Source organism: Biomphalaria glabrata, chromosome 17 (genome assembly GCF_947242115.1).
Source record: "Biomphalaria glabrata chromosome 17, xgBioGlab47.1, whole genome shotgun sequence".
NCBI classification, from domain to species: Eukaryota; Metazoa; Mollusca; class Gastropoda; family Planorbidae; genus Biomphalaria; species Biomphalaria glabrata.
Window position 1 is genome coordinate 9,203,657 of NC_074727.1, and position 11,039 is coordinate 9,214,695.

At 33.8% G+C, this 11,039-nt stretch overlaps 1 protein-coding gene across 1 annotated transcript in view; it reads left to right on the forward strand.

Annotated features, from left to right (window-relative positions):
* LOC106059649 (uncharacterized) overlaps positions 1-11,039 on the forward strand; it is a 34,574-nt gene extending 23,535 nt beyond the window's left edge. Inside the window, exons 19-27 of the mRNA XM_056015884.1 lie at positions 555-720; positions 1,942-2,100; positions 2,395-2,508; positions 4,415-4,537; positions 5,721-5,951; positions 6,909-7,016; positions 8,088-8,249; positions 9,287-9,454; positions 10,763-11,039. Of these exons, the coding sequence (XP_055871859.1) occupies positions 555-720; positions 1,942-2,100; positions 2,395-2,508; positions 4,415-4,537; positions 5,721-5,951; positions 6,909-7,016; positions 8,088-8,249; positions 9,287-9,454; positions 10,763-10,870 (1,339 nt within the window). The 3' untranslated portion in view covers positions 10,871-11,039. The remainder of the gene's footprint in view (positions 1-554; positions 721-1,941; positions 2,101-2,394; positions 2,509-4,414; positions 4,538-5,720; positions 5,952-6,908; positions 7,017-8,087; positions 8,250-9,286; positions 9,455-10,762) is intronic.

Here is an 11,039-nt window from a genome sequence, read left to right on the forward strand (position 1 = left end):
GCTATCCTTTTTGTCCAGTGGCATATCATTGGAAATGATGAGCCAACTATTTCCAGAGGTTGGCCATTAATAATCATGAGTTGCAGTGCTTGTGTTTTAAACTAATATTTTGGCCTTTCTTTGACTTATGTTTAAGCCAAACTTCTGACATGCAGCAGACAGTCTGTCATCCTGGATCTGAAGCTGAGTAGCAGATTCAGCAACAATAACTGCATCATCAGCATAGAGTTCTCTGATTAAAGCCTTTCTAAATTTGGTTATTGTCCTCAGTTTGGATACACTGAGGAGTTTTCCAGAGGATCTTGAATGAAAAAATACACTTTTGTTGATATTATTATAAACATAATGTAGTAGGCAGGATTAGAATATGCCAAACAGAGTAAGTGCAAGCAAATGTTTGACACCCCTATTGACCTCAAAAGGTTCTGATTTAGCTCCATTAAATTTCAAAGTACTACTGTTTGTAATTAATATTAACACAATATATTTAACCAATGTTAGACAAAACTATTAGAGATAATCAGCATTATACAAAATTTGAAAACCTTCCTCAGGTTTGCTGTCCCTTACAATGAGGATGAGAGAAGAGTGTTTGAGTCATGTCACTACATGTTGACCAGTATCCAGAGGGCCGGTGAGGTCAGTAGGAAGGAGAGAAATCTAATGATAGAGGGAATAGAGAAATGCCTGGAGAGAGATGTGGCTTGGATTCACTCGCAGGTAACATGAACATCCTCTTTATTTGACATTCTTCCATCCTAATTGTTTGATCTCTTGCAATCTTCATTTTTTACCATCTGATCTCCTCATATGCATTTTTTTCTTTTATTTATGTCTGCAATCCATGCAATCCATGAAATAGCTTGATCATATGTTGTTATTGTTAATAAGTTTAATTTTCATTAACTATTTTTAGCAGCCCTCGAAAGGGGAAAAGACGCTATTAGTTTTGTGTGGTCTGTCTGTCTGTCCATCCGTCCTGTTTAGATCTTGTAAACTAGAAAAGATAGTGAAAATCCGACATCATAATATTTTAGACCATTCAAAGTTCTTATGCAAAGCTACTTTTTTCTTTTCTGAAAGTAAAAATTAATTATGCAAGCAGCTTTTTCATAAAAATACACCATTTTTACAACTATTCACTATTAATAGTAACAAACAAGGGAAGCTTTTTAGTAAGGGAGATAGCTATTTACCTTTTTTAAAAAACATTTATGCAAATGGTTTTAGTTTTTTTGTGAAAAATTTTTTTTTTATAATTGTATTGCTTAGTTAAGTAAGTTCTGTCATATTAACTACTACATTTACAAAACAAATGTTTACTTTTTTTAAAAGAGAAAATATCTATTTTGTATGTATATAAGTGGAAAATAATTTTAAACAACAAATAATAAGTAGTTTTTCATATTATCTCATGAACTGCAGTGTTTTACTGTGACTATATAACATTTAAATAAAGGAATTTTTTTTTTTTACAGAAATTTTTTTTTCTTGAGGCTTTGAATAAGAAATTGACCCTTTACAAAACAATTAGATCAATTAGATACCTTCACATTCACTCTCATCTATCCCTTGGTCTGCTGGACTATTGGGGCACCACACAAGATCTGTCAACCTTCTTTCTTCATTCTTCTCTGTCATTTGCCTTTGATAGAATTTCATTTTGATATTCTTTCTGCAAATATTGAGACCTGCCTGGGTGGACCACTTTGGGGGCCGATTTTGAGTTTGTGTTTCCACACAAACTGTCTTTGTAACCTTGTTTAAATAATGTCACCCTATTTATACAACAAATGTGATCTCCATGGTTTTGGGCAAATTTCGAACTGCTGAAATTTGTGCAATTATCTGGTTACTTGATGATTGTGACTTACAAATTGTGTACTCTTCTGATTACTATGTATATCCCAGGTCACTATCTCCTATTTGCTCTTTTTTTAGGTAAAGAAAATATTGAAACCTTTAACAGAAAACAGCCTGTTTCTTGACGGGTTCGCTGATGTCATTAAGGTCAAGCAGGCACTGATGTATGCTGAGGAAGTGGTCAGATCCTATGTCACCAAAGCAAATTTCGTTAGAGAAATCCAAAGATACTTAGGGGTTAGCACAGTTTTGCTTTTTGTTTTACTGATTTAGTTGTGATTGAAAGATTATGTTCATCTTTGTAGCAGGTAAAATTAACGTGACTCAATAAGAATTATTTATAGACCACAAGGTCTGAAAGGAGAACTTAACTTTTTTACTTTAATAAGAATTATTGAAGATGAAGGTATATGTTTTTAGAAAACATGAGAAAAACTGTCAATAGTGTTAATAACTTACAGCCAAATTTAGTATCTTAGGGCGAAGAATATGTTAATTATTATTCTGTTTTTTTCTATCCATGTAATTTAGAGACCAGAGAGTCACTTTAGTGAACTGTTTCAACTGTCAGCACGCTATGTCAACACTCGGAATCTCTGGCTTCTAATGGCTGACTGGGATACCAAGTTTAACAACTGGAAGCGGGTAAGTCTTAGTTACCTTTGAGATGTTAACAAGTCTGTAACCTGATTCTCTATGGAAAGTTTTATAGCTGTGTGTTCATATAAGCAATTTTATGATCATGCTCTGCATAGACATTATGATTATTTTATTCAAATCTTCTTATTCCTCAAGACAGTTTTGAACTTAATGCTTCTTTAACACAAAATTTGATACTTAGCCTAAACTGGAAAAATATATGGAGTTTAGAATTAGATAGATCAAATTGTGAATTGTGTATTACATCAATAAATTGTTTCAATTTATTTGTCATGCACATTTGTGCTTTTGGTCAAAAAGGCAGATTTTCATAAAATGATAAATGTCACGTATGATTTGGGCATGTAACTGTATAATAATAGAGTAATTGAAAAGACCCCAATATTAAGTAGTATCTAGTTTGCACAGTGGGTTAATGTATTTACTCTCAGCTGCCTGGTCGTGCGGTTTGTGCGCTGGACTGTCGTTCGGATTTATCGACGGTCGAGGGTTCAAACCCTGCCCGCTCCCATCCCCCGTCGTCCTGCGGGAGGTTTGGACTAGGAAGTAAACAATCTTCAACTCTGAAGGAACATCCGAACCATGTCAAACAAACAAAGCTGTCAGTAGGCTCATAATCTTAAAAGCCACAGATTGCTTCTGATGTGGCATCTAGGGGTTCGATTCTAATAATGTGCATGCACAAATTGTTAGACAAATTTCCTTACTGACAATAAAGATCATTATTATTATTTATTATTATTATAGTGGGTAGTAATAAGGAGCTACTTGACACTCCCTAATTTTATGGATTTGCATGAACTAACTATAACACTCAACCAACTAGTAATGACAAACTTGATTTATGTACATGACAATGATCAACTATATCTCAACTGTTATAATGAACAGGCATATGCATAAAAATACAGCCAATATGTAAGTAAAGGTTAATAAAGTGTACCACAAATATCAATCAAGCAGGCTATACCCATCTAGTGGCTTACTTCAGACTTTATGAATAAAAGAAGTATATATATAAATAGTATAAATAAATTACCTGGAACAATGTTGATATCTATATTTTCTATATAAAATATGAAATGCTCAACTTAATAAGAGAGAAAACAGCCCACACACATACATGTTTAGGTCTGGACCAACATACACAGGAGCATAGCTAGGAATTTGCAATCATTTAGTGGTCCCTACATTTTGTAATATTTAATATATAAAGTAAAAAACACTCATTTGGGGACCCCTCAAGTAAGGGCCCGGGGGGATTTTCTAATTCTCCTCCTCCTCCTCCCACCCTAGCTATGCCACTGAACATACAATACCTCCCCTGAACAACATTAAAATGTACGTCCTCCAAACTCACACCAAAAAATCAAAATAAACCTAACTTTTCCTAAGAGATCGATTACTAGATTAGAGAAATTAAGTTAAAACCTTGAACTTACTTAGACTTAGATCCTCCCGCACTGTTTGGCACATTGGATAGCCATGAACAGTTGATTTGTAATGTTGCTTCTAGAAAAGAGTATTATAATACTATAAAAATAGATAGAAACATTTTTTTAAATGCTTTAAAAAGAAAATGGTCACACATCATTTTTAGTTTAGTGAGCCAAGTTCCTTCATGATAGTTCTTAGTACTAATGCTCTACCAGATGTGACCCAAGTTCTTTCATATCAGTTCATAGTACCAAGGTTCTACCAGATTAATGTTTATTTCATTTCTCTTGATGTAACTCATATAGCTATAATAATTATACAACTACATTAGTTTTCAAATAAGAAAACCCGTCCTTATTAATAACTATTGAACATTTTTGTAGAAAAGTGTATGTTTTTATGTTCCGAAGAAGAATGAATGTACTACTAAGTATAAACTGATGGACTCTTTCAGCAAAGTTTTGTAACTCTGGACATTCAGAAGATCAACAACTACACTTTCAAGTACATGGAGGCTTGTAACAAGCTGGAGAAAGTTCTGCCCAAAAATACTGTAGTCTCTGTGTTTGGGGAGAAGGTAACAAAATACTGTAGTCTCTGTGTTTGGGGAGAAGGTAACAAAATACTGTAGTCTCTGTGTTTGGGGAGAAGGTAACAAAATACTGTAGTCTCTGTGTTTGGGGAGAAGGTAACAAAATACTGTAGTCTCTGTGTTTGGAAAGAAGGTAACAAAATACTGTAGTCTCTGTGTTTGGAAAGAAGGTAACAAAATACTGTAGTCTCTGTGTTTGGAGAGAAGGTAACAAAATACTGTAGTCTCTGTGTTTGGGGAGAAGGTAACAAAATACTGTAGTCTCTGTGTTTGGAGAGAAGGTAACAAAATACTGTAGTCTCTGTGTTTGGGGAGAAGGTAACAAAATACTGTAGTCTCTGTGTTTGGAAAGAAGGTAACAAAATATTATTTTTTTTGACAGTGTGTTAAGAGACAGTAATGTTTTGACAGTAGCTTGATTGAATTCATTGTTTTCAGAAAGTCTTGCAATAGTTTGATGTGTATTGTTAGTCTTTTACAGCCTGTAGTGGAACAAAAGCACAGCAGTCCTTTATTTTATCACAGCAGTTACATTTACAATAGAAATGGGCAAACTAGACAATACTACAGCTTGCTATATGTTAACCTTACCACTCGCTTATTGACCTTGCACATAATTTAAACCCAACTTTTATGTTTTAAAAATATCTTTTAACTTTAAATCTATTTAAAAGCACCATGCTCTACTTTTGCCCTCTGCAAAATAACAGAATCAATCATTGCCAGAGAGGCTGAATACAATCAAGCAATGTCTTGATTCAATTAAGTTAGCAAAGTAGCCTAAATAAATTACCTTAAAAAATAATAATTTGATTTAATACTTACAACACCATTAATTTTTAAACATATTTTTATCACTGATAAAACTAATTATGGCCAAAATGCCTTAGAATGCTGAAAGTGTGTGTTAAAAGGTTTAATCTGAAAATGTTTAACAGTAAAATTATTACATTATTTTTAGAGAACGTTAAATTACTGTAGTATAGATCAAATGTAAACCATTTGTTTAGTTGGAAATTGAAAAACATTTTTTTGTCAGGTTTTAATATCTAGTTTGGATAGAGAAGAGCAAATGTATTAGTCTACTCAATTACCAGAACATTTATGATTAAGTATTAATTTGGCTAAGATACTCTGAAACTGTAATCACAATATGATTTTCTGACAGATGGATATAATGTTACGCTGGCTGAACTTTATCATTGAGTTCAGAGGGCAGGCTGTCAAAGCACGCCACTGGAGGCAGATTGAAGAAGTGTTAGGGGTGGAGTTTGGAGATCAGCTTCCCTTGACCTTGGCAAGCCTTATGTCCATCAACGCCATAGAGAAGCAGAAGACGCTCCATGTCATCCTGAACAAGGCCAGGGCAGAAATGAATGTTCAAAGTGAATTTGATGAGGTTGGTCTTGTATTATGTTTTCCTACAGAAGAGGAAGGAGGTTGAAAAGGGAATGGGGAAATGCAATTAATTAAAAAAAGAATAAAAATATTCCATACTATTATTAACTTTCCTTTGAAAATGTATCAAGATATGTGTTACTTTGAAATAAAACTTATATCTTAAAGGGTATCCTGTTTTATTATCAAACTTACTTATTTCATGCATTTAAAAAATATCACTTTTCAAAAACTATGAATTGTATCCTATGGCTAAGAAAGATCTCATTGGCCAAAATGGCCACCTACTTTTACTGCTCCTATTCATTGTCAATTGGTCATTAAACTGGATAGAGATACCCACTCAAATCAAAGAATAGATTTTTGACCTCTTCTGGATTCAAAACAAGAATTACTGTTTATGTCCAAGCCATAGACATAAATAAATATAGACTGGCCGAAGGAAGTAACTTCATGTAACTTGAAAACATGTATATCTATTGTATTCGGATTTCCGAATTATGAAAAATTGCATGATCTTCATTGTTAGAGATTAAACAAAACTACTCTGCCTCCTTATTTACAATATATATATAGGTGTGTGGCTGAAATAGATATGAATACTTAACTTTTATACTGCTCATAAATGCTGTATATAAAAATACACAAAATTGCAAGTCACAAATTTTCGTTTCATAAAACTCTTTAATCGGCCAGTCTATATTTATTTATGTCTATGGTCCAAGCATATTCTTTGATCAAGTTGAAATTTTGTACTTAAAAAAAAACATGAATCAATAAAAAATTTAACCAATTAGTTATTGGTAATTAATTTTTTTTTTTTAAATATTGAATAAGGGAAATAACTTTTATATTACTGAGAGATATAATTGTGCAAAGCTCTTCCCCTTTGATAAGCTTTGTTGTTTTTAAAAAAGGACTTTTCTATTTTGCTTGAATGGTATTTTGTTTGCTCTAGGTGAAGCATCAGTGTGAAGAACTGAAACTGTCCATCCAAGTCAAACAGAAGTTGTTACTGGAAGGAGAGGAGCCGGTCACTGTGTTCCTACTTGGAGACACATTTGAGGTCTGAAAAAAAAAATTGTTTATTTATTCCTGACTTTACACAGATATGTGAAAATTATTTTCTTAAAAAATTCTTAGAGGAGGTCCATACAACTTGGATTTAAAAATTTATATGACCTGCACAAGAATCAACTACATTTACTTTTCAAAATTGCCTAGCTGGGTGGACTATTTATACACAACCATCAGTTTAACATCTTTGCCTTTCAGGCTGCTCATTTTATCTGTTTTTAATGAGTTTTGGATGTTAACTCCAGCTTGTTACATCCTAGTTCAACCATCTAGCAGGATAGCATGGGATGGCAGCAGGCAGTGATTGAACTTTAGATTATTGTGGTGTAAGTCTGAAGTGCATACAATATGTCCTTTCAGCCATCCATCTAGATTTAAAGACTTTTACTACAAATCCCAATAGCAATGCATTTGTTGGTTCTTGAAAACATTTTTGTATTAACAAATCCCTAGTGTAGTTCTTCTTCTTCTTAGGGTAGTGTTTCTCAATCTTTTACCAAAAACAAATGTTAACACCCCCAACAATTCTTAGCCAACTAGTTAGAAAAAGGCTGCCATTGGGAAAGTTGCTATTCCCTTTGATCGCAGTGGGATCTTTGGCTGAGAGGCTTAAACTGCTTGACTACATACATATCAAGGTGGCTCAAGTTCCAACACCTGACTCAAACAGAGTTGTGTTTACTGAGCACCTAAAAGCAGCACGGAAAACATTCTCCCAGATACCTCTCTCCCACTGGTTAAAACATGAGATTGGACCATAGCACACTGAGGATGGTACAAGTATAAAATTTTCGCTGTATAAAAAAAATGTAAAAAAAAAAAAAAAAAAAAAAGCATTAAAATCCAATTTAATTATGGCCTTTATTTTACTTCAAATAAGTGCTTATATCTCATTTTTCACACATAAAGCATAGATTAGAAAAATTGATTTCTTTTTGTTTTTAATTTTTCTTTTGCTAGAAAAAATTACAATTATGTTGGTCTTTTGTTTATAGTATAAAATATATTTGCATGAATTTTGAGCATTATTGTCAACAATATTTGTACCTAAATGTTTCAGGTGGAGGAAGCTCTTAACTACTGTGTGATGGAACTAGAGAGAATTGACTTGTCCCCTCACAGTGGCTACCTCCATGAAACGTTGGAGCAGTTCATACAGCAAATATTTGAATCTCTTGAGAACATTGTCTCCTGGGCAGAGATGCAGATGAAACTGAGTCGAGTGAGTGTGTGGCTAGAGACTTGATACATTGAAACTGTCAAAAACATGAATAGAGATTGTTAGGCTAGAAAAAAAGTTATTCACTTTTAAATTTATGCAATGTTGTTATTAGCCCTTTGGGAATACTGTTTTTTTTTCACTTTGAAATTGAATACTTGAAGGATTTTTTGAATTCAAATATGAAAATGATAATAGCCAGGAAAAAAATATTATTATATCTATATCTATCTTATATCTAGTTGTTTTAGTATTTGCATTTGTTACTTTCTTTTTTAATTAAAATCATTCACATTGATTTATTAACTAACAAAATTGAACTGAATAGAAAGAGGTCATGAGGAGAATGATAGTAGAAATATTGTTAGTAAGTTTACATTTCTTTTGTAATGGGCAAAGGAAGTAAATTTTACTTATTGGATAATTTGCTGTTAGCTTGTAAATGTAAAAGTTCTTCCTAAGGTGTTGGCAGAAGTGATTTCTTGCTAACTGCCATGGTATTTCCTGCTAAGGATAATAATCTTTTACTCATCACTAAGTTGGCTGGTATGCCCAAAGTAACAGTTAGCTGTTTTCACCAGCAGTTCAAATTTCTGTGCCCACTATTTTAAGGGATCCTCACTTTGGAATAGTGTTGTTACCTTTTCCTGAGATGTTTGGAGGCTAGTCTAGTTTGGCTTCTGGTATTCTGCTGCTAATCTATCACTGGACTTGATGTCTATATTCGAACTTGATGTCTATATTTGAAATTTTGGGTGTACTCAATTTGATTGGAATGGAATTCAAATACCTGCCACTATTTGATTTATTTTTTATTAATTTAAATATTCAAACTGGTCTTTTTTAATTTAATTATAAAAGAAAATTAACACATTGCAAATATATTGTCAAAAATGAATATCAAGCATTATGTAGTATTAAGAATTGCTAAAAAGTTTGCACCTGGAGTTTTATCATATATATTTTTTTTTCAATATTTTAATGTTTTTTTAATTTCAACTTTTTACCATTGATTTTGCTCACATTGATTTTGCTCACAGCTTCGTCGCTTGTTGCTCCGGCACACTGAGTTGATCCAGACACTTCCTGCGGAGGTGAAGAGATACAAAGACATATTCATGGAGTATTCTCATTTCATGGAGTCTTTGGTGCCAGACCCGAGTGTTCTCAAGTGGTGTACATCCCATGAAATGCGGGATATAGTTGAGGTGAGAGAAGGTTTCAGATGAACTTTTTTTTTTCACCCTGTGAAAACTTGTCCATTTTTTGGCTAATCGATTAACTAATTAGTTCATTTATTGATTGATTTATGTATTGTCTTCAATAATATTGATAATATATATATATATATATATAAATGGAATGAGAGTTAATATACACTTTGTAACAATCATGTCATCAGTCTGGAGAAGTTATACAACGATTCAAAAATGTTAATCAGGTTTACAAACACTATTTTGATATTAATACAAAGTGTTTTAATGAAACATTTATTTACAAATAATTGCTGTAGTTTTTTTTATGTGGCTAGCACAATACTACAAATTACAATTCCCTTTATGAACCAAATGTGCTTAAGGCCCTTGCATATGAGTTCACTGGTCAGTTGTCCACAGAAGAAGATGATGTTATGTGGCTACCAACTTTCAGATAATAAAGACTGCATGTTGCTTCATCTAGGATCACTCTTCCTTCCAGAGCTCAAAACTCCATCTGCCATTTACTTTAAACCTTGGAGTCTTATCTGCATTTTATAGCACCCACCATATACTTAAGAGCAAAATGATTTCAAGTAAAACCAAGAAAATAATATACAAAACTATAATAAGACCAGCAGCAATGTATGGAAGTGAGACCTGGACACTGACAAAGACATCTGAAAATTTACTTAACACTTGGGAAAGAAAAATCCTTAGGAAAATCTATGGTGCCATACAGGATGAAACAGGGTGGAGGACACGCACTAACCATGAGTTATATCAATTATATGAAGACCCACCAATAGTGAACGAAATAAAAAAAAACAGACTACGTTGGGCAGGTCACCTTGAAAGAATGTCAGACAACAGAGGGGCGAAAATCGTATACAGGCAAAAACCAAAAGGCAGGCGACCCAAAGGCAGACCCCGAATGCGATGGATAGATGACGTAGAAGCAGATCTGCAACAGCTTGGGGTTAGGGATTGGAGACGAAAGGCCCAGGAGAGATCTGAATGGAAGGATGTGTTAAAGCAGGCCAGAGCCCTCCATGGGCTGTAGCGCCACTGGGATGGATGGATGGATGTCTTATCTCTTATGATTCAAGTTCTCCCAGAACCATGATATGGCATGTAGCTGTTTAGAAACTTTCGGAGGACAAAAAAATGTCAAAGTTTTGGTTTGCATGTTGAATGGGAGTGAGGTGAAATAGCTGACTGAAGCTGTATGTAACACAAACTCTGGTCTATCGACTCCCCCCCCCCCCCCCCCCCTCCAGCTTGCTTGATGTTTCTAAACACTTTCCCCTACTTCTGCAGGCTCACCACAATGAAATCATCAGTTTGTACAGAGTGTTCAAACGAGAGATAGAGCAACATACAGGCAGTGATAATGCTGGAAGGGATGTGCCCATCTTTGGCTTATGACTCACTGAGACTACAGGTCTCTAGAGAAACTAAATGCTGACCTTTGGATTGTCTACTTGAATTCTGTTTATTTTATACCTCTCAGGAACTATTGTATATACATTTATTCTATAACAAAGTCTATTTTTAACATAGTTGTACTCAGGATTATATTACAATTATGTGATTG